Below are 25,578 nucleotides of genomic sequence, written 5' to 3'. Positions count from 1 at the left end.
TTTTAGGAGCCCATATACAGAGCATATGCGAAGGTTAGTTTTGTAAATAAATATGTAATTAAATGAGTAATTAAGTTGATTAATAAACAATTATTAAAAACACTTTTAAAGAAAACTCTTCAGAACATGAAATTTCTAAATATAAGTCTTTAATTCTCTTTGTCTAAATATCTAAATATACAGGGTGCGTCTTATATAAGTGCAAATATTTTCAGGGTTAGTATATCTCGATAAAAGAAACATATTTTCTCTGGGTTTTCTTTCTTGTAAATTTAATCTATTACATATGCTGCCATATTATGAATATATTAAGTTTTTTAACTAAAAATTTTTAAAAAAAATCAAAAAATTCCAAATTTTAATTTTTTTCGCGAAAAAAAAACTTAAAAACATGTTTCTGGGGTCGAAATATAATACCACTAAAAATATTTGCACTTATTTAAGACTCGTCCTGTATATCTAACTCTTTTATGTCTTGGAAAAGTGGATATACAGGGTGGTCTATTAGTGCAAGGAAGTCCAATGTCGTCGTTGTTCTCAGAGATATAATAAAAATTAAAATACTTATAATATTTTCCTATTTCTTCTTAAACCTCAAGGATAACAGATTAAGTCCTTGAAGGAAAATTTACTTTATTTTATACAGGGTATTTTTATATGTCGTAACCAACATTTAGAAAAAGAAGGTAAGTAATAATAAAATTAAATTCACTCCAGTTTTTAACAATCTCTTTGAATATTGTGTTTTTAACCAAAGTTTCAACAAATAAGAAATCCAAATTAAAAAGCATTTTACAAAACCTCACACTTCATCATTACTTTCATTGAAATGCTCTGCATACAACAAAATATTTTTATGATATGTATTTTTATAAACTATACAACATTTATTGGCCTCGACAATATTGGACTTCCTCGCACGAATGGGCCACTCTGTGTATTAAAATTATGTAACGTTTTTTTAATAGCGTTGGATGTTCCTCATATCGAAGCCAGAATCGACTTTGAACCAATGTCAAAAAAGCTAAGCATCAATTTGCACCCGAGCCAAGAAAATATGAACAAAGCTTTCAAAGACTTGATGGCGTTTTTGAATTGGACCAAAGTGGCCATCATTTACGAAGAAGATTATGGTAAGTATTTTTAATTTTGAAAATTAATATTAATATTCTCTACTTTCTATACCTTATGGTTGCTTTTTTTCTTCTTTATTGTAGATTTTTTATTATTATTGTGCATTTTAATGTTGTTCATTTATTACAGGTTTGTTCAAATTACAAGAACTAGTAAAGGCCCCAGCTGCTATCAAAACTGAAATGTACATTCGTCAAGCAACACCCAGTACGTACAGGCAGGTATTACGTGAAGTACGACAGAAAGACATTTTCAAATTGATCATTGATACGAACCCTAGGAATATACAGCAGCTTTTCAGAGCGGTGAGTACGAACTTGTATAAAGAAAACTTAATGAAAATATTCAAAAAATAAAAATAAAATTGGTCCTAATAAGGCTGACACCGAAGAATTCTTATTATTTCTTTAAAAAAACTTATTTCGCACTTTCAAAACTTTTATTTGAAAGCAGAATTTTAATTTAAGCGATCTAGCCCTGCTTGACAGTTTTCTTTATAACATTTTAAAGAAATTAGAGTGACGTCAGTCCGGTGTGAGTGAGGAGATTAGATTTTTTTCTCTGTTAACGAGAAAACTTGAAGCCCATTGTCTGAGTCGCCTCGTTTTATTTTATTTTATTTTTTGAACAAAATTGGATTATTCAAGCTTTTACTGATACTGAAATTTGTCTGGAGTGTTTTTAATAAGAAATAACACAGAAAAAACAGAGCAATAAAAAATATAGTACAGAAGAAACGTGTTTTTTTTATTTGAATAAATAAAACGTCTCAATGCTGTGTGCGCGGTGGAGCCTCTACTCGTTCTGTAGCCAACGCATAAAACACTCATTTTCTCTAATTGGGTTAGGAAAGATATATCGAGGAAGTGGTGGTGGTGGCGGTGGTGGTCGATTTTTCAACTAGAGACTGTTAAAGCAAATAGATAATATGTAATGATCTAACTGTATATATCATCCAATGTAAGAAAAAAGAGTTTTACTCAAAAATATGCCCATATCAAGCAAATCATTGAAGCAATTAAAAAACGTGCGAGAAAAAATAAAGTTTTTAACTTATCCTCGCTGTTAAAGTATCATTTAATCTACCCTTGCGGGTAAAGTACTATTTATCTACTATTTTTGATAGATATAAGGCAAATTTAAAAATTTTGCTATGAAAAAACAGTCATAAAATCTATCAATCTATCTAAATAGTTTTCTTTGTCTTTTTAAAAGCGTTTTTATTTTAACTTTATAACAACAAAAGAATCTAATAATTTTCTCGCCGATGCAGAAGACACCGCCATCTCTTCAACTAAGCTCCTTAAAAACCGTTTTATTTTTAGAAGAAAACTGCGCGGAAAATCTTAGAGATTTCCCGATGACATTCGCAATAACTCTTCCCTTGTGAAAAATACAAAATTGTAAAGGTATAAATAGTTGCCGAAGCGTACTGTTTCGAGCAAATAACAATAGGAACGTTCCCTATTGTGCCTTGCGTCTTTACCAGCTCTAAAATTGCGGAAATTACTCCTCACACTGCTTGTTTTTCCTGTTAGAGCGTTTATAGAGACGTATTACTTAGTTTTTGAAATTGTTTTACGCCGATTTATGATGTTAGAAAGTGAATTCTACAAATATTTGTAATTTTATGACATTGAGAGGTTTCACTATAATTGAGGATAATTATATTGACTTGGCAATTGCACGGCACTATGATTAAAAAAGAATAATCTGCCATTTCGATTACCAAGTAAATCTAAACAGTGCATTGCTCTTAAAAATAAAGTGTGTTAATAGCAGAGAATATCATATTGTCCAATTTTCAAATTATTGCGTAATGCTTTCCCACCCAAGCAGCATTTGGACGTCGGGACAACGTTGTGTCACGCGACCAAACGTCGGGGCGCAACGTCGGCACAACCTCGTGCCAACCCTAGTCTGCACTAGTTTGGAGAATAATTTTTGGGTCGAAACGACGTTGGATACCGACGTTGGCTAGAAGCCTAATTTAGTACAAACTGCAACGTTGTTTAAAATCCTAATTCACAGAAATACAAAACTAATATGGCGTCTAAGTCGCGTTTATCCTAAATTGGGATAATTATAGTAAAAATATTATTTTTATGATTTAGTTAGACATATGTCAGATGGCAGTGAAGGAAAACAAAACAAAAGTATTTAAGTGTGGAGGATGTTTGAAGATCATAATTATTGAAACACTTTAACCGACTCTGTAACTCGTTACCCAAGGCAAAAAAGTTAAACGCAAACAACTTTATTGATAAATGTATTGTTTCTACTTTGAAAAATACTAATGGGCCTTAAAATTAAAGAAATTTTAAAAATTTTCTTGAATTTTTTTTTAGTAAAATGAGAATAATTTTTCGCAGTCGAAAAAATTGTTTCCGCGTCTTTTATAGGGTCAAATATTTCAAGTTAATGTATTCAAAAAGCAGGAATTGCTATTTTAGGAACGAAACATTTTCTTATTTAACAACATGGCGGCTTTCACTTTGTTGTTTTGGAGATATATTGGAGATTAAGATGGACTAGTTCGAGTAGTCGCTTACTGGACTAATAAAGTCGCAGTTCGGCCTTAACAGGTAGTATACTAGTCGCAAGATTGCCTAATTTAGTCATCCTAGAATCTAGCTTGTGCCGCCCTCTATAATCTAAATAAACGATGGAGTGGATAAACATCGGTAATATATGTCGATGTATATTTAAATTTAGTTTTATATGTACCTTTCTTATGTCCCATTTTAATTAAGTTTTTTTATAAAAACAAAAACAGCACTGAACTGTCTGACTGAACAGAACAATGAAGTGAAAATTTAAGATTTAAGGTTATGGTTCGTTATAAAAACGTTTAAATTTATTTTAATACCGAAGGTAGGGAGCTAACTATTTTTTGTAACTAATCTAACGTTGTGTTTAGTAAACATGTGGTCGCAAGTCGTGAAAATGCTACTTGGGCATTCTTCTTTAAAAACCAAGCGAAGTTCAGTTAATAAAGCTAGTATCGCTTCGCGACCTCTAACTCTCCTGCCAAGCATTTCCCAAACTTCGAGCATGATCACAATAATCACCAAAGCCGCCTTGTCATATTGAAAAATAACTTCAAAAAAGGAATGATAATTGAAAAAATTGCAAATTGTTGGTGGCAAGCTTATTTCGCTGTTAAAAATGAACCAAGGCATGTATTGACATGATCCAAAAAACAAAATGCTCAGGAGATATAGTTCTGACTGTAAAATTATATTTTAGGAAAATCTACACACGAAATTATTGCACAGGGTGTTTTAAAGTTAAGGTAAAAAAACTGAGTTTACGAATTAAAGTTAACAAATTTTATACAGGTTGCTAAAAAAATCATGAAAATTTTTTATAGAAGACGATAATGCAATTTTATCGTCGTGTATAAAACAATATTTTTTTTTCATAGCGAGTTACGTTTTAAAAAATATTCAGAAATTATTATTTCAAGGAATTTATTACGAGTAGAAAAAATATTGTGCTGGGTTGGCGTTGGTTTCCATGTAATTTGACAAATAAATAAAGCAGTCTCTTTAGTTGTCAGTTTTGAGTCAATATTTTTTAATTCTCTTTCGTGCCGATTGCTGATTGAATTTGAGCCAGAAATGGCTCAAAACGAAATAACTAAATTACCAACAAATATTCAGGCTGAGGCAACAAACGCCATATCCAAACAACTTCAACAATTTAAATCCCTAATGACTTATGAAAAGGAATACAATGGAACCAATTAAAAAACGTGCCAGTAAGAAATACAGTTTTTAACCTATCTTCGCTTATATATAATATAATAATTCGCTTAAATATAAGTATCATCTAATCTACCCCTCCGGTTAAAGTACTATTTTTGATGATATAAGGCAAATTTAACAGTTGCTATTGAAAAAATAAAATTGTATGAATTTGATAGTATGTTATTCGATAAATAACAACACGATTAAACTACCACGTTTACCCAAAGTAAATTAAATGAAACTTTACAGCTGTTCTATTGGCCAAGGAAGGACTATTGTGGATAATGCCTTATTTCTGTTAAAGCGGTTTTAGGTTAAGGCTCAAAGTCGATTGCTTTCGATCGCTTCAGAACAATGTAGTTTCAAGGGAAATAAGTTTAATGTTATTGCTCGGGCGCTGTGTTCGACATTATCGTGTTCCGAGTGTTTATAAAGAGCAGAGGAAATTGGAAAAGCCAATTACGCCTGGATGCTACGGAATATTTATTTTGTTGATGCAATAACACTTTGAATTTGCGTATTAGTTTCGAAAAAAAAACTTGTTTCAAAAAATGAATTTTATCTGTCTGAAATAAATTTGTCATTATATTTGTGATTCCTAACTTTGTAAAGACTGTTCAGCCATCAATATTTGTCAAATGCCTAGATCATACCGGGTGTTGCATCGTCGGACGGGACATAGGAAATCCCATGTAAATTTTAATGGGGTCAATTACTGGCTTCCCTAATTATTTTAGAGAATAATTCTATTTAGGTTTATTGAAGAGCACTAAAACCCACATTCAAAAGAATAACTTTAGATATTTTTGATTAGCTCGTTTACGAGTTATCGCCGATTTCTTTTTAAATATTTCTCCGTTCTTATGGCCCTGTATTTACTTATGAGCACCAGTCAAGGTAAAAAATAACTGTCAAATGAATATTTAGTGCTTTATTATTATTGAAAACTCATTCCTACAGCGGAAATCTTAAAGATGTATTTATAAATACAAATTAATATGAATTGAAGTAAAATAAAGTAATCGATTACAAGGTTAATTATAGTATTATTACAATATTCAATAACTTATTAATTTAGGTACTATTAAATTGTTAGAACTTTAGGATTTAAGAAGATGTTCAAATATTCCTCCATCGACTGCTAGACAATAACCCAGGCGATCATAAAATTCTCTTCTTACATTCGCTAGTTGGTAAACTGAAATTCTATTGTATTCGGCAGAAATAGCATTTTTAACTCGTCGATATTTGGGTATTTTTTATCCTTGTATATCCTGTTTTTTAAATGGCCCCAGAGAAAGAAATCATTTGGCGAAATATCAGGAGACCCTGCTGGCCAATTTACTGTATGATTTAGGCCAATAATGTTTCCGTTAAAACTATTGTCTAAATATTCCCGAACAGCCAGGGTACTATGTGCCGGGCAGCCATCCATTTGGTACCAAACTTCCTGATTTTCCCTAGAGGCATCATGTAAAGCAGGTAAAATATGATTTTCGGGTAGTTCCAAATAATATTCTGCATTTAAATTTCGCGTAAGAAATAATGGCCCGATAATATTGTGTCCGAATATCCCTGCCCAAACATTTACTTTCTGTGGATATTGCGTCCTTGTTTCGACAAACCTGTGTTGGTTTTCTTTGTTCCAATATCGATAATTTTGAACATTGGGTTCATTATTTAAGGTAAACATGCATTCGTCAGTGAAACATGTTTTTTAAAAATTCCCTATCCGTGTTGCTTTCCATCATATCAAAACAAAACGCCTGCCGCCGTATTTCGTCCCCATCTCGTAGCTCTTGGTGCTTTTCATATTTGAAGGAATAGTATTTATGTCGTTTCAAAATTCGAAACGCTGTAGTGTGATCTATTCCTATTTCATCCTCAAGTTTCCTTGTGCTGATCTTTCCATCGTTCTCTTCCACGCAAAATAAAACTTCCAAGTCGGTATCATTTCTTGCATCTTCTCTTTGTTCCTGCCTTGCTTCACATCTGCAGTTATTTATTAGGGTACCTTTGGTCTCAAATCTCTGGATATTCCTTGCAATTGTAGATTTTCCAGGTATCGGTCTATTCCGATACAGAGCAGCAAACATGTCCGACACCTTTTGATAACTATTTTCTTGATACCATTTAATCATCAATACTTTTTCTTCGGTAGTGTAATTCATGGCTAATATTTTCGATGTATGTGTCGACTTATCGTCGACATAAACGATAACAATATTATCGTTTATGTCGACGATAAGTCCTCGACAAGGGTAGATAGAGTAGAAGCACCGCGTGTGCAACAAAAACAGAAGATAAATGGAAGTCGTTGATATGTTTGCGACAGTTTCCATAGTGATTTACTTATCCACTTATATGATCTAGGGTATAAATACACAGAATCTTAATTAGCATGTGTAATTAAATATAACCTATATAGGTGTTTTCAATCAACCCTTCTTAATTACACTATACACAAGCTGCTAAGTTTGATATAATATCAATCATTAATCAAATCAAATCCTAGAAAACGCTAACAGTAAAGCACCAAAATAACAAGGCGGTTTTCTGAAAATGACACTTCAATTAATTTTGACAAAATTTCATTATTTTGTCGATCGAACTGTTTGAAATTAATTTATCGGCTTTCTTCTAATTCACTGAGATTACCTAAACATTGGCATTTCAGGGAGTTAATATCAAACTGTAGTATCAAGTAAAACAACCCTCATCAGTTATTTGAGGCCGCCATATATTTGGCTTTAAAAGGATTAAGTTATAATATACTTGTTGCTGAAATATCAAGTTTCCGTTTAATGAGAATTTGTTGCGAATATTGTTACAAGATTTTGGTCTTTTTCAAAAGCGAATATCTACAACAAAAAAATTAGTTATCGAGATGAATTAAATAAAAATCAGTGTATGAACTGTTTATAAATATTAGTTAATTTTTGAACGTAGTCACCAAACTTCCCCCTTTAAAACTTCATCTGTCATGTTAAGAAATGAAAGTAGATAAAAAGCGCCTCTTGTGGTTGTTCGCATATTAAAAATTTCAATTAATGCCTGTATACAGGGTGGTCCGAACTGTATTTCGGAAACTTTGGCAGCATATTTTGCAGATAAAAATAAGTAAAAAAGTTCGTATAAATGTATGTCCTAAAATGCTTAGTTTCGGAAAAACAGGGTGTAGAAATTTCATTTTTATTCCCATTGTTCGCTCGAAAAAAACATATGTTCGATGCCACACGAGTTGAATAACCTGCCTAATCAACTTGTCAACACGTAAGTCGATAGTTTAGCCGGCGTTGATCATCGAATAGAGCAAGGACGTTTGAGGGCCGAAATGAGGTCTTATTAATTTATCAGTGGGCCAACTATTTTATAGATATGGATGTTTGTCTGGGCCGGCGTATAAAGAAAGCCCATATTATTAGAAAAAAGAATATGCGTCAAGGCATATGGGTTGTTAGGTACAGTTTGGCTATTTTAATCTAACTCTTTCCGTATGAGAAGCAAGGGGCAAATTATACGTGAAAGAGCGGAATCACATAAATAATAAATTTAGACTAATGCAATATGTTTCCTTGGCGCGTAGGATAGGTAAATGCATTAAAGGGAATAATTAATTAAATCATTAAGTTCCAAAACATAATAACTCGGATCTGCTGATACATTTTGCTAAAATTTAGGCTATTAGGACCTACATTTTTTATGATTATTATTTTTTTTTAATTAACAACTTAGGACAAAGAAAATGCTTGCATGGTTTCCACCGTCAACAGGCGTAAAAACAAATGAATCCAAGGCGTTGCCAAATATTTATTGGGATAAGTTTTTATCCTTTGAATATTGTTGTAAATAATAATTATCATTTAATTAGTGCTAACTTATCAAAGTTCACAACATGGCGAAATTTCAACAAAATCGGCCAACGGATCTTTGAGATATTAATAAAAAAGGACTAAGGTGACACCCTGTATCTTTAAAATTATAAATTTCCGGACACACATGTGTATATGAACTTTTCATCACTTTGAATCACCTCCTGAAGTTTGGCCAGATACTTAATTAACACCCTGTATTTAAAAATGGCTAGCTAGTGAACTAGCAAGCTATGTTTATTTTAATGGGAAAAAATACATTTCATAAAAAATAAACAAACTCATAATACAAATACTATACACTAATTAATTCATTTTAACTGTATCTAAATAGGCACTTTAATAATTGAAAAATGGTCAGGAGCACTTAAAATCACTTCATAGAATATACCAAATATGCAAAAAAAATCCAATAAAAAAACCACAAATGGCACATTAAAATCTGCATTATCTGAAATCAAACTATACCTAAACGGCTAATAAAATAATAGTGACTAGACTAAATAAAAGTGACAAGACGCCGACATCGATAACGCGATGAGCAGTTTTAAACAATAATTATATTATTACGAGTTATTATTACATAAATGTTTTACAATTATTGTAATACAGTAGCATTCCTTCAAATAAATTTTAATTTAAGTATTGTTAATATAGTCATATTAATGATTATTGCCCGTATGATTTCTGAAATAAAAAATCAAGCGTATTTTTATCAGAATTATTAAATGATTAAAAATAAGTAGAAATAGTTAATATTTATTAATTTCGTAAGTGTTATATTTTAATATAATTAGGGACTATCTTAAGTTTAAATTATGGTAAACTTGTATGAGATTCAATCATTTATATTTAAAATGTTAGGAAAGACAATATAGATATTAGGCAAGAGAACTCAAGGGAAGGACTGTGTAAGTAATAATTAAAACTTAACATTTTTTTTACTTGATATTTTTCTGGTCGTTCTCGTTGCACTTTGACTCTTCGTTGTGTCACATATAAATTTCGGATATGATGAAGAACTGATAAATTGGATCAAATATATTAATTGCAAGGTATGAAAAGAAATATTTTTGTTAACTTTGCAAATACTTCAGGCATGCAATAATTTTAAACAATTTTGACGTGAGATTACTTCATAATTCTTGGAAGTCTTGAATGATAAAGATTTGAATTATTATCTGCTTTGTTTAAGAAGCTAACAAATAATTTCAAAAACTCAACTATCAAAATATATAGGTAGCAAATTTTTAAAAGTATGCATAGGTATAATGTTCTATATTAATTGGACATACTGAATGTAAACTATAGTCTATAAAATGAATAACTTTGAATTTTGACCGTTATTTTTTACCAACATGGCAAATATAAAATCCCTCTATCAAAAAAGTTACTGATATTCTTTAAATTGAGTGCCTGAACTAGCCTGAACGAATCAGATAGGTAACTCTTTTTACTTTCGTGAAATAGAAAAGGAAAATAATAAAACAAGTGACAATTCTTCCTCTTCTTGCAAAAATCAACACGAAATGTCATAATTGACAAAAGTAAAATGTCATCAGCTTTTGACATTTCTAAATATTAGACCAATGCCGTCTCTATTAGAACAGCCACGAGGCGAGATTTATGACGTCACGCTAGTTAGATAATACGGATTAATAAATATGTTGGAGAATACATGGGAAACATAATTATTCCTCGTATTTTTGGTTTGTATTTTAAAAATGATATAGTTTACATGAAATATACATAATATACAGTTAATAAATACAATATAATATATACCGATTTATTGTAATAAATACTTTGGCTAATAAACATGAACCATACAAATGCAGCAAATGTTTTACAATATAAAAATAATGAATAGGTGGTACATAAGATAATGGGTAAAATGTAAAATATATTTTAAATTTTGGGGTTCGAAAATCAATCTAATTTAACAAAAAACATTCAATATCTACTAATAGTGATGTATTATTATTTGCATTCACAAAATTTATTTATATATTATAATATTTACTGCAATTAATAAACTAATATAAATTTGTCAAAAGATGACCACATATTTTTTTAAATTATTATTCTTAACACAAAAACTATCTACATTGACTATGGAGTACGATTTCAGTCTATTGTAAAACATTTGCTGCATTTGTATGGTTCATAGTTTATCTGCCAAAGTATTTATTAATATAAATAGGTATATATATTGTATTTATTAACTGTATATTATATATATTTCATGTAAACTATATCATTTTTAAAATACAAACTAACAAATCGAGGAATAATTATGTTTTCCATGTATTCTACAACATAGTTATTAATTTGTAGTATCTAACTAGTGTGACGTCATAAATCTCGTTGCTAGGCTGTTCTATTAGAGACGGCATTGCGTCAGCATGGCCGCAAGTTGCTAACCTAATAAAATTAACACTAGAAAAGCCCGCGGGAACTGTCAAATTCAAAGTTATTCGTTTTACAGGCTATAGATATAGTTGCTGCAATCGATAATATACTTTGCTGCTTATTTTCAGCACGAAAAAAAAATACCGCTACTCATATTATGGGGAAAAAATATTAAGACAGTTTCTGTTGAACTATTGACACTAAAACATTTGAAATTTATGATTTCAGTCTAATAACTATTTAGTCAACATGTTTAATTTATGTCAATGATGACAGGTATTGATAATTCCGTTCCAAATATTACTCTTCTAACCAGTTAAAAAATATGTAGTCCGAGTTTTATCTTTCAAAATCACCCTAGCCTAAATTATTTATTGCTTATTTTAGTGTCTATAAACTCTGTCGATTGAACAAGTAATCCCGTACAGTTCAAATCCCAGTTCCGAACCAGTTCTGAACATGATCCACGCACAAAAGCTATTCAAACTTGTGTAGCTTCCTACGAGATAATAGTTATTACTCCGAAATATAATGGTAATCTCTAGAGAGGTTTGTGCGATGCGAGAATAGAACCCAAGCACATTAAACTGAATAGAGCTATCTTAAATATTTTCAATGATGCCGTAGAGCTATTCGGTGTTTCTTGCTGCCTGTTCAAACTTTAATGTTATATTGTGGCCGTAAAAATCATAAAGTTCCGTGAGAAATAAGATAAAAGTTTTGAGTAGGTGGTAAATTTTTCAACGATGATGGTCAGATAATAATGGAATTTCCAGATTTACTTCACATATAAGAAAACTTAAAGTTTTTCTTGGAGTAATACCCTAATCTTTACTGGGTGATTCTCTGAGATAAATTGTGATCGTAATAGACTTGGAACTAAGGTATATATTATACAGGGTGTCAAAAAAATAGTGTATCTAACTTCAGTTCTACAGATAAAAATAAAACAAAAAGTTCTTATGAACATATGCCCTAAAATGCTTTCCGAAGAAATTACAGCCTTCATAAAGTTAAATAAAAATAATATATTTTGGTTATTTTTAAGAATATTGGTAAACCGTTTTTTTTTTAATTTGGTACTCTTACGCACATTTTAATGCCAAAGGGAATGGCGATAGTGTAAAATTCTGTAAAACAGCCCTGAAAGGGTATTTTCCATTAGGATAGATAGTACTTATGGTAGTACTTCTTTTATCCTCATAGATACAGTAATTTAAACAAATGATATAAAAAGCTAGAATTTTTCTACGTAAAAGAAGTGCTCTTCGTTTCAAAAATCTGTCTCGAATAAAATTTAATTTATTTTTGTTTTTTTTTCAGATATTGCAACTTCAAATGAATGACCACAGATACCACTACATGTTCACCACTTTTGTAAGTAAAAACATTTTAGTAACTATATTTTATTATTTTAGAACACACAATTTTTATTTATTACTGTGTCAATTTTAAAACTTCCCACCCTTAATATCTTTCTTGCAGATAAAATTATGAAAAATCGGAAAGACACATCAATATTTTTTGTGAGGGGGACACTTTAAATGAATATTTTTAGCCTTTTTCTTTCAACCCCCTAGGAGGGGTAGATGTCACCCTTACAATCTTAAGTGGGATTGGGGGTCAAGTGGCACATCGTTTTAAAGGGCGTTTGATTCTCTTTTTAGTGGTATCCTACTTTGTTGCTTTTTTTCCAGAGGTTTCCGAATATTCGTGTTTCAAAGTTGCAGAAACAATTAAATATTTCTGCATTGAGATTTTGGTTTTCAGGCTAGTATTTACACAAAAATGATTGCAATGGATCTCCTTGTAGTAGAATTTAGATTTAGAATGAGTGGGAGGGGGGTTAATCACTTCGACCTTACAGATCCATTGTGTCCCCCTTTCTTGAATCATAACTCATCATACAGTCCTAGGGCTTTGACAAAAGCCAGTATCTGGGACGGCTTTATAGAGGGTAGTTCTCCATCTCCAATATCAGTCGTACCAAAATTCATGGCACGAATGGTTGTCATCTCGGCGCACTCAGTGATGAGGTGTACTGGTGTTTCACCATCTTCCCCACAGAATCTGCATTCGCCGTTTCTTCTTAGTTTCAATCTACTGAGGTGTTCATTGAGGAGACAGTGTCCTGTTAAAAACCCCGTGACAATCCGAAGATTGTTCTTACTCAGACCCAGGAAGATCTGTGATTTTTCTTGATCATAAGCCCTCAGAAACTTCTTCGAGTGTCTTAGACTTCTTAGACCATTGCAAGATTTCCATTCCAGGTTGCGGATGGAATCTTCCAAGTTCTTGAGTTCCGCCTTGAGTTGGTTACCACTTGGAAAGCAGAACGGTTCTCCTTGTAGTATAAATGATTAGAATATTAGGTTACACCACTGACGCCCTATCTTATAAGTTGTTCAAAATGTTGTCCATTTTCCTGTAAACAATAATAGAGTCTGTTTTCAAACTCCCCCCTAACATTTCGGTAAACTTCACCGGGAATTGACTGGCATTCTGCTGTAATTCGCCTCTTAAGATCATCAATATCAGTAGGTTGTGTTTTTGTAAACATTGGATTTAAGATGTTCCAAAAGAAAGAAGTCTAAGGGTGTTAAATCCGGTGATCTTTGGACGCCATTCAAGTGGTCCACTTCGGCCAGTTCATGTACCCGAAAATATCTCGTTTAACCACTGTCGGCACGGAAGAAAATGAGGTGGAGCACCGTCCTTCTGGAATGTTAACAAATTCTCCTGTAAAACTGGATTACCCTCTGCACCAATTTGAGTTTCTAGCTCTTGGGTGATAAAAGGATCACTAGTCTCTTGAAACATATTAAGATGCAGATCACCTGTCAAGTTTCCTTCAATAAATAAAGGACCAATTTATTCAAGCATTTCCAAAAACACCAGCACAAACATTAACTTTTTGGGGATATTGTGTATGTCCTTCTCGAAAAATATGAGGGTTTGAGAAAAATAATAAATAATTTGAGAAAAGAAACCTTAATGCGGTTAATGGTTATGATGTTTTCTGTTTATTAGTATTTCGACCCCCCCAGAAAAAATGTAACGGTTAAACAAAATTTCAATGCAGGCATATTTAATTGTTTCTGCAACTTTGGAACGCGATTATTAGGAAACTTCTGGACAAAAAGCAACAAAGCGGGATACCACTGAAAAGAGAATTAAAAGCCCTTTAAAACGATGTGCCACTTGACCCCCATTTCTATTTAAGATTGTAAGGGTGACATCTACCCCTCCTAAGGGGTTGAACGAAAAAGGCTAAAAATATTAATTTAAAGTGTCCCCGTTACAACTAAAATTGACGTGTCTTTCCGATTTTTCATAATTTTAACTGCAAGAAAGATATTAAGGGTGGGATATTTTAAAATTGACACAGTGTATATTTCAAAAAAAAGAAGTTTTTAAAATTAAAAAAAAATGGTCTTACATCCTGTAGATGTATACTCCAACAGCATTCGATGAGGCATTTAACGTAGTTTATGATAAAATATTCGTTATAATTCAGTTTGGCAACAAGACTTACTTACGAAGGAGTGAGTCAACACCTCCTTGAAAACTAAGGCTTTAAAAGCATTTTAAATGTCTTCATACTACGTAATATATATATCCAGCTGTAAATATAAATAAAAAACATTTCTCCCAAGTCTGCCAGATCAGCTGCACGCTAGAGGTGTGTAGTTCGTAAACGAACTAGTTCCGATGAACTATTCCGACCCCGAAATGAAAGGAACTAGTTCCCGGTTTCTCAAAGAACTAGTTCCTCAGTACCTACTCCGGGATTGAGATTGTGACCGATATATAATAATATGCGACAGCGAGGAACTAGAGGAACTAATTAAAAAAACTAGTTTACGGGAATCTATTCAGTCGGCAGATCCGAGATATAATACAAGGCGACGATGATAGATTCGGCCTTGTCTATTGCCACAGCCGGCATAATTACCACAGAAGATTGTCGTGGATGCTTCATTTTTAGTTTGTTCTTTGAATATTTTATGGGAAAGTTTCACTTTAGGTCCCTAAAATTAAGAAATATCTTATAAAACGGAGTAGATATTCTGAAATTTTAGACAAAAACAAAAAACTTGAAGTGAGAAAAAATGCCATTTTTCGTATTATTCGCTCCAATTGATTTGTTATATAGTTTTTTAAGCTCTGATTTGAGTTTATTTTTTTTATCTGCAATAAAACTTACCTATATGTTTTTAACATATACACAATTACGTCTCTTTATATTTCGTACAATATAAAAATTATACAGAGCATACTGTGAGTAGTTCTGACTGACAACGAAACCCATTAGCAATCAACGGGGATGTCAATGTTAGTCGGAAACTATTGTTAACGAAAGACCTAGTTCAAGGAACTATTCCTTTGGAGGAACGGGGACTAAAGAATTAGTTCCTGTAAAATCGCTTATTTCTGGGGCTTACTCAACCGGGTATCACAATGCAAATTCACCTCAAATATCCATTTTGTTGGTCATTGGTGAGCAGACTCTCATTGTACATGAAAATAACAAAGCAAACATTTACTGATCTGGATAAAATTGATAGTTAAATAGTAAAACTCACCCGGGGGTACTCCGCCCCCTAGCTACTGATATTCTATTCAATATATCCCATTCTATATCTTCCATTTAATTCAAGTATTATTCGGATCTATTGGTTAATCTTCAACAACTAGCTGGTGTCACCTGAAATAACTATAGGGGCTTCCCCCGGACGCAAATCTGCCGCTAAACAGATTCGCAACCCTAATAGTCAAAAAGACTCGCAACCTTAATAGTCATAAAGACTCGCATCCTTAATGGTCATAAAGACTCGCATCCTTAATAGTCATAAAGACTCGCAACCTTAATAGTCATAAAGACTCGCATCCTTAATGGTCATAAAGACTCGCATCCTTAATAGTCATAAAGACTCGCAACATTAATAGTTATAAAGACTCGCAACCTCCAAATGTCAGCTCTGTGACAAAATAATAGTCAAAAAGACTCGCAACCTCCAAATGCCAGCTCTGTGACAAAACACAACACAACACTACACTACAACCGGCCGGCTCGTCTACTACTGACCCGCCGACGCCGGCAAGCTAAGCCTGTCCTCTTACATCACAATTTTACCTGATCTTAAATATTTATATCGCTTGCCAATGACTCATACTATTTTCTCTAATCGACTTTCAAGTAGAGTGTTTTAGCATTACTAGATAAATAAATTGAGAGTTTCCGCAGGAATGCATATTTTTTTATTAGAATAGTGAATCATAAAACCATTATTATAACGAACTTATTTTCCAAGTTTTACATTCCTCCCAAGGAACTAGAATTTCCACCTTTACTTGACGCATCTCCTCAACTGTGTCGTAAGGTGTCAAGGTCTGTCTAATATTTCAGGAGGTTTTGGTTGAGTACGTCCTGTCGGAAACGGTCGGGAACGGATTGCATCTTAATTCTGCAATCGGGTTATGTCGGTGAACGGTAAAACTAGTTAGCGAGTGGCGCGCATTTTGCATAGTTATTAACAACGTTTTCGGGATAGGCGTTTTCGGACGCCTGGCGAAGAGAAAATTACCAAAGCGACTAATTCGACTTGAAAGAGTCCCAGGAGGGCTTTCGCATACTTAAAACTGTGTTTTAATGATCGAACACAGCAGTCCCTCGTTTTACGCGGTGGTTAGTTTGTAGATTTAATGGAAGCAGGAGGAGTTAATCACCGCGACCTTATAGATTTATTGTGTCCCTCTTTCTTGAGTTATAACTCGACATACAGTCTCAAGGCTTCGACAAAATCCAGTATATAAGTAGTGCGAAAGGCCTTTCATTATTTATCATCATCATTTAGCTTATTCCGTCCACTGCTGAACAAAAACCTCCCTTAACTCTAGCCATTTCTTTTTATTTTGTGCCACTTGAATCCAGTTTCCAGCCACTCTCTTAATATCATCTGTCCATCGATTATGAGGTCATCCCCTGCTTCTATAGGCCTGGTGTCTTGGTCTCCATTCCTCAAGTCTCTTTATCCACCGTCTATCTCTTATGTCCATCTCCACCGTCCGTCCCACATGTCCTGCCCAATTCCATTTAAGATGTAAGACAGATATCACCGCATCTCTTACTCCTGTTTGATTTCGTATGGTAAGATTGGGTATTTTATCTCTAAGTGTAACTCCCAACATGGACTTTCCATTTTCCGTTGCGTGACCTGTATTCTATGCATGTTCTTTTTTTTTGTCAAAGTAAGTGTTTCAGCTCCACACGTGAGGACAGGCAAGACACACTAGTTAAAGACCTTTCTTTTTAAACATATTAGAAGATCATATCTCAGCAAAAAGGCCTTTACCAGGGCATACATTTTATATTTCAACTGGACGGTGCTGCGTGTTATATGGCTAAGGTCATTGTCTGCGAACAATTCGGACCTTAATGGTATCGAGACATTATGGAATAAAATGAAACAAAATTTTTGTGATTATCCCCAACGAAGCGTTGTCCATTTGACGATGATGATAATAAGTGAATTATGGCAAAACTATGACCCCTGGCTTATGCTATTCATTAATAGAAACAGGACCAGCAGCGGTTGTAAAAACGCATAACGATGTAACGCCAGATTAAAATAGGTATTTCTTAAAGTGTCCGAACCGAGGTCCTAACAATTAGTTGTCACGAGAGTGTGCAATATTTTTGTTTATTTATTGGCCTACAGTTTATTTTAATCTTTATAGAAACCAAACTAGTTTAAATACTCATTATAAATTATACATTTTAATATACTGGGTCTTGCATCGTCGAGCGGGACATAGGAAATCCCATGCAAATTTTAATGGGGTCAATTATTGATTTCCCTAATTATTTTAGAGAATAATTCTATTTAGGTATATTGAAGAGAACTAAAACCCACATTCAAAAAAATAATTTTTGATTTGCCCGTTTACGAGTTATCGCCAGATTTCTTTTTAAATATTTCTCCTTTCTTATGGCCCTGTATTTAATTATGAGCACCAGTCAAGGTAAAAGATAACTGTCAAATGAAGTTGTCATTTCAGAAATTTATCTATTTAGTGCTTTATTAGTATTATTAAAAACTCATACCTACATCGAAAATATTAGCCATGAATTACACTACCGAAGAAAAAGTATTGATGATTAAATGGTATTATCTGGGGCCATTTAAAAAACAGGATATACAAGGATAAAAAATACCCAAATCTAGACGAGTTAAAAAATGCTATTTCCGCCGAATGCAATAGAATTTCAGTTTACTAGCGAATGTAAGAAGAGAATTTTATGATCGCCTGGGTTATTGTCTAGCAGTCGATGGAGGAATATTTGAACATCTTTTTAAATCCTAAAGTTCTAACAATTTAATAGTACCTAAATTAATAAGTTATTGAATATTTTAATAAAACTATAATTAACCTTGTAATTGATTACTTTATTTTACTTTAATTCATATTAATTTATATTTATAAATACTTTAAGATTTCCTATGTAGGAATGAGTTTTCAATAATAATAAAGCACTAAATAGGTAAATTTCTGAAATTACAACTTCATTTGACAGTTATCTTTTACCTTGACTGGTGTCTATAAGTAAATACAGGGCCATAAGAAAGGAGAAATATTTAAAAAGAAATCGGCGATAACTCGTAAACGAGCTAATCAAAAATATCTAAAGTTATTCTTTTGAATGTGGGTTTTAGTGCTCTTCAATAAACCTAAATAGAATTATTCTCTGAAATAATTAGGGAAGCCAATAATTAGCCGCATTAAAATTTACATGGGATTTCCTATGTCCCGTCCGACGATGCAACACCTGGTATGGTTAATTTTGTTCTTCAATTTAATTTGAGTTTGTGTAAAAGTTTTCAATAAATTTTTGTTTTTTCGAATATTTAATTGTTAGGGCTCGTTTAGATATGGAATACCTAAAACTAATTATAATTGAATAATAATGTAACAAAAATTTACAGTAACACTCTTTCTCTCATATAGCCCAATTTTCGTACAAGACGAAACAAAAAAGGAAATTTAGGAGTATCGGTACCCCAAGTCCTGAAATATGTAAAGTCTTAAATAGGGCCAAAGGAAAAGGCTTCCAAAAACCCTAATAGGCTAACCGTAATGGATTTCAGACTTTAAAGCCCCCACCGCGATCCCTTTAAGCCCCATTTACAAAGTTCGCTGGCTGGCGAATTTAAAATTTCTTCGATAACATTCAGAACAAGCCATCTTTTCTGTGGGAACATTGTCGAGGAAATTGTTAGACTTGTTAAGCTATTATTTCTAGAGAGTTAAAGACTGTGAGACGAAAATACTTTTCTCTATTCTTGAGTCAACTTTTGTGTCAGTGAAATATTTAATTATACAAGACGAGTCTTAAATAAGGGCAGATATTTTTAGAGGTGGTATATTTTGACTCCAGGGAACACGCATATGAGGTTTTTTTGCAAAAAAAATATGTTGAAAATCGTGCAATTTCTTCATTTTCTAGTCACTATTTTTTGTACACAGGAAAAAAGGCGTCAACGACGGCTGGAGAATGACACTCGATTTACTCTTCTTTAATTTTTAATGGCTCTTACTGCCAGTTGGTTTTAAGTAGGTTGTAAAATTAATTTATATATTGAATGAAAATGATTCTTAAAAAGTGTAGTTTAAAATTCGAGAAGAGAAATATTTTTTTGGAAATAGATTTGGTTGTCATTATCCTTTTTTAATCTCTCCATATGACAAGTTTTATGTCAATTTTTAGTAAATGACATCTAGAAATTGACCTCTTCAAAATTATCATTGATTGTCATTTCCTAGCCATCTCTGACGGGGCTTTTTAATTTTTCATAGTGTATATCTTAATAAAAATGCTGAATGGTCTACAATTTCCTGTCTCACAATGTACTGTTTGTGTCCGGGAAGGGTTCATAGTATCATAGTTGTCGATTTTCGAAAGAAATCAGTACATGTATATTATTTCGTACATTTTTCATTTTATTGATTTAATGGAAAGCATTGTTCATTAAAATGTTGTATCCTATGTTAAAAGGCTTATTTCCCTCTACAATTTCCTGTCTCACAATGGACCGTTTGTGTCCGGGAAGGGTCCATAGTTTCATAGTTGTCGATTTTCGAAAGAAATCAGTACATGTATATTATTTCGTATATTTTTCGTTTTGTAATTACAATTAGAAGAGTTTTTAATAAATTTATAAAGAGGTTAGTGACTTTTTAACCTTATTAAAACATGGACGACTGATACAATGTTTTTTCAATTACGTTGATGAAAAAAGGCAGTAGTAATATTTCCTGCTATTCCTTCAGGACCAAAGTTTAATGTCTTTTCTACCGGTTGTTCCTTCATTCCATCTCCTTATTTTATTCCCCTTTCCATTGCGTTCTGAACGAGTGACTCAATTTCGACTTTTTACGGTTGTTACTTAACTTCAACAGCATTAAGGAAATTACAGAAAGGCTGTTAGGACTTGTCGTTATGCTTATGTCCCGATTGAGTTAGGAGATAACGTTAATACTTAATAACTTTCTGTATTATTGCTTAAATTACTTATAAATCTAATATATAAAATTCTCTTGACACAGTTTTAGTTACCGTACTCCTCCGAAACAACTTATAGCTTAGATAACTAGATAAATTCATTAGAAAGTAAAAGTAATGATTTCAGTTAACGTCTTCTTTTTGCTGCCAGGGCTAATCTGGACGGGGCCTACTTTGTAGGGCCATATCATGATCAGTGGCCTACCGACTTAGGAAGTGTATTAACTCTTACTCACGAGATATCCGATCTCATCCGGCCTCGAACCGGCGTGAATAAGCAGTGTGTATCAATAGATTTTACACTTTTCCCTTGGACAACAGCACGATACAGAGTTTCGAACCGGTCACCCGTCCATCCACCAGTATCGCTTTACGTCGCTTAACTTCGGTGTTTTAATGGGAATCGGTGTTTCAACGTAGCTAGGTTATATTTAGTAGTAGTATGTTTTGAGTATCTGAAATGGAATATAATAGTTCGGCTCTTTTACAAGATGTTGAAATGAGAAAAATTCGATTAGGCTTGTTTTTTTTTCATTCAAAATTTAAAAAAAACCGTCCATTTACTTTTAGTGCATAGCAATTTTCAGCTAATCGTGTAACTTTTTATTTGTAAAGATTTTCACATACTGACTGCGAAAGAAATATAGCAGACATGTTAAGAAAGTTTTTGAAAAAAACTACAATAAATTATTTCTAATGGATTTCGAGATATCGATTTTTGAATTCAGAGTTCTAATAGCGCGACCACTAACGAACACCAACTCAATTCAACTTGTTTTTACTAAAAGGGCAAGTGTTTCTAACCTGCACTTAAAAATTTACAAGCTAGAGGGAAAATTACAACGACGTATCATGAGACGTAATTAAATCGTATATAGCTGAACGCATGATATATACACCATTCACTAGAATTTTAAGTACTGTTTAGGGCCACCGCGACGAATCTGCTGTATCTCCTTCCACGTCTCTTAGCAATGTGCACAGATTCTCGGTTTATTTCATACGTTTGGCAACATTTTTACTGTTCTCTCTTTATTCAATACGTTATAAACGCATTGTACTTTTCTTACATACGGAAATCTCGACCCAAAACTAACGGATGCAAAAACTTGGGTATTTACCTTAATTTCAATATTATGGGTACTTGCCCATCACTGGGTTTGCTCGACAAAATAAATTGCAAAAATCAACTCGACACAATAAATTCCAAAGACAATTTCGTAAGTAAATCCAGACAGACTCCTATGGCCTATGGCCCGGGCAACTTGTGGGCTATAATAACAGTAATAATAAACCAAACTTGGCGTGGGATTAGGAACTTTGTCCCGGCCGACTGTAGCGACGGCCGGGAATACTTTTCCAAACTGGCAAACAGGAACAGCAGCGAGATAACTTTGCGTCCGCCTGAAACCGTGTGACTGAAACGTCATGTGTCAAATTAACTTCCGGTTAGGCAGTATATAAGTTGTAAATCCAGGGGCGTAACCCGCTGAACCTCCCAGAAAAGTTTTTTTATGTGGGTGATTTAATTGAAGGGCTTATTGCAATAACATGATATGCCACAAATCCATAATTCTGAATTATTAAGATTTCGCAGTTGTAAAAAATGTGTAAATTTAACTATTATCAAAGTAATAGTTATTTTTTTATACAAGACGATAGTGCAATTTTATCGTCCTGTATAAAACAATATTTTTTTCCGTAGCGAGTTACGTTTTAAAAAATATTCAAAAATAATTACTTCAAGGAATTTATTACGAGTAGAAAAAATATTGTGCTGGGTTGGCGTTGATTTCTATGTAATTTGACAAGTAAATAAAACTGTCTCTTTAGTTGTCAGTTTTGAGTCTTCTTCTTCTTCTTCTTATTCATTTTTAAGATCTCGCGATCTGTTAATTTTGATGGGTCCTCTGTAACAGTTCTTGGGAGGTGGACTGCCAGCTGTCCTTCCATCTCTTAGGTGGTCTTCCAGGTTCTCTTTTCCCTGTTGTTTTCCCTTCTAATGCAATTCGTGGCAGTCTTCTCTCATCCATTCTTCTCACGTGGGCGCACCAACCTCTTTTTCTTTGTCTGCCCCACCTTACTATGTCTTGCACCTCACATTGTTCCCTGATGTCGGTGTTCTTAATTCGGTCTCTTCTTGTTTTTCCCATTATTGTCCTGAGCGTTTTCATCTCGGCTACTCGTAGCATGCTCTTCGTTTTGTTGGTTTCCTCTCTGGTTTCTATTCCGTATGTCATGATTGGTCTGATACAAGTCTTGTATATCTTTACCTTGCTATCCCATCTCATGTATTCGTTCGCCCATATTGTTTGCCTTAAGCAGCCCGACATGGCAGTCGCTTTGTTGATCTGGCTTCTTAAGTCCTTCGCTGGATCATGGTGGCTCGACAGATCCATACCCAGGTATTTGAATTGTGAGACTTGCTCGATGATTTTGTCCTGAACTACCAACTTACATCTCACGGGGTCTTTAGCAAAGGTTATGCTTTTCGTTTTTTCTGTAGATATGGTCATATTCATCGCTTGACTGACCTGGTAGAATCTGTGAAGCTGTTTCTGCAGGTCGTCCTCCGTTTCCGCGAAAATGGCTGCGTCATCGGCGTAGCATACCATGCTGATTCTTTTCTGTCCCATTCGGTATCCTATATTTAGTGATGATACTTCCTCTATAATTCTGTCCATTAAGAGATTGAACAGAAATGGGCTAAGGCTGTCACCTTGTCTGATGCCTCCTGGTGTCGGTATCTCTTCCGTATAAGTGTCTCCTGCCTTTACTCTAGTCCTGTTGTTCATGTTTAGGTTGTGGATCGCTCTTACAATGGTGTCTGGCGCCTCTCTCGCCATTAGTATATTGACGATGTCGTAAAGGCGCACCCTATCAAATGCCTTGGTGAGGTCGATGAAGCAGACGTATGCTGGTGTATTAAATTCAATTGACTTTTCTTTTAGTTGTTTGATAATGAATATGGCATCGGTCGTGGATCTGTTTCGTCTGAAGCCTTGTTGTTCTTCCTTGTTTGTTATTTGTGTTTCAAGTCTCTCCTTCAAAATACCCGTAAAGAGTTTCATGCTTGTGTTCAGCAGTGTTATGCCTCTGTAGTTGTCTGGGTTCGTCTTCTGTCCTTTCTTGAATATAGGGATAGTTATACTTTTGTGCCATTCCGTAGGTATTTCCGATGTTTCTAAGATTTTGTTGTAAAGGATTTTTAAATGTTTTCCTAGTTCAGGTCCGGCGTATTTCAGAAGTTCATTTGGTATAAGGTCTGTTCCGGGGGCTTTTCTGTTTTTCAGTTTTTTGATTTTTGCCATTACCTCTTCTTCGTTCAGTGTTATTTGATGGTTTGTCTCGTAGTTTTCGACGTTTATGACTTCTTCGGTGTTGTAAAGTTTCCTGAAGTAGCTCTCCCATACATCCTTAGTAACTCCTTTTGTTTGCACAAACTCATTTACTGGCTTTTTCCTGTTTTTAAGCATCTTCCAGACTTTCTTCTGTGCTCCGTATAGGTCGTGATCCATATCGCTTGTAAATTTTGCCCAGTAATCCCGTTTTATGGCTTTGATTCTGGCATTGATTCTGTTTCTCACTTCTGTATATTCATGAGTTTTGAGTCAATATTTTTAATTCTCTTTCGTGTCGATTGCTGATTGAATTGGAACCCGAAATGGCTCAAAACGAAATAAGTAAATTACCAACAGATATTCAGGCTGAGGCGACAAACGCCATATCCAAACTACTTCCATTTAAATCCCGAATAACATGAAAAAGAATACAACAATTTTCAAAAATGGGAGCAATTAAAAAACGTGCGAGAAGAAATAAAGTGTTTAACCTATCCTCGCTGTTAAAGTATCATTTAATCTACACTTGCGGTTAAAGTACTATTTTATCTACTATTTTTGATAGATATAAGGTAATTTTAACAGTTGCTATGGAAAAAGATTGAAGACGTTTAGAATTAGTTTAGTTTAACTCGTTTAGTTTAACTCGTAACTGTTGGATAAAAGGCAAGAAAAACACTAGGTACTAGTTAATAAAACTGATTTCTAGTCGAGTGGTTTATCATGTTATTATAATAAGCCCTTCAATTATAACCATATTATATTATACGTGATTTAAAATAATCCTTTTTTGAAATTGAATTTTCTTTACCTTCTATTCCTTTGTAGGCTAGCACCCCAATCTAAGTAGGAATACTCATTAAAATTAACCTAACCCTAAATTTTAAACAAATTTTCTTCAAAATTAACTTTCAAAACCATCACATTGTTGCCATTTTCAATTATGTATTAAATATGGGAAAACTCTAACTTTCAAAGAACATAAGTTTGAAGGCTGCTTATCTTGCGAACCGGGCAAAACAGCGATACGGCAGTTTTTCTTTAAACAGTAGAACCGTCTCTAACTCCTTTTAATATTTAATCACTTCTGTAATGAACTATTTTCAACGATAACGTTGCATTAGACCTGTTTAATTTTTAATTTTCGGTATAAAGGATAGTTTGTAACTATATTTTAGAGAGGTTGTATAAACTTACGAACGGGCCTTTAATAATTTAACGTATATAAAAAGTTTTACATAGGGATTTTCGAATTAATTAGCTCGAGTTCGACTGCTAAGACGCGTAAGAGCAACAAAAAATCGAAAATATCAACTTTCCCCAAGTTTTATAATCGACATAATAATATGTTAAAAATAGAATCACTGTATTCTTTAATCAATTACACACTTATTAGCTTCAGACCATTTTTTGTCTTTGAATAAAAAGATTAAGGAAGGAGCATATCAAAAAACTTAAGCTCAACCGCGACGGGACTCTAAAATGGCCGACTTAAATTCCGG

General features: G+C 33.4%; 1 protein-coding gene across 1 annotated transcript in view; it reads left to right on the top strand.

Annotated features, from left to right (window-relative positions):
* Positions 1–25,578, top strand: part of LOC115879014 (glutamate receptor ionotropic, kainate 2) — a 409,701-nt gene that overhangs the window by 261,462 nt on the left and 122,661 nt on the right. Inside the window, exon 6 of the mRNA XM_030895645.1 lies at positions 12,494–12,547. Coding sequence (XP_030751505.1) covers positions 12,494–12,547 — 54 coding nt within the window. The remainder of the gene's footprint in view (positions 1–12,493; positions 12,548–25,578) is intronic.

This window comes from Sitophilus oryzae, unplaced genomic scaffold, assembly GCF_002938485.1.
Source record: "Sitophilus oryzae breed Bouriz unplaced genomic scaffold, Soryzae_2.0 scaffold_154_pilon_pilon, whole genome shotgun sequence".
Taxonomy (NCBI): domain Eukaryota; kingdom Metazoa; phylum Arthropoda; class Insecta; order Coleoptera; family Curculionidae; genus Sitophilus; species Sitophilus oryzae.
The sequence above is the reverse complement of the archived record's forward strand: the minus strand, read 5'-3'. Positions and strand labels throughout refer to the sequence as shown.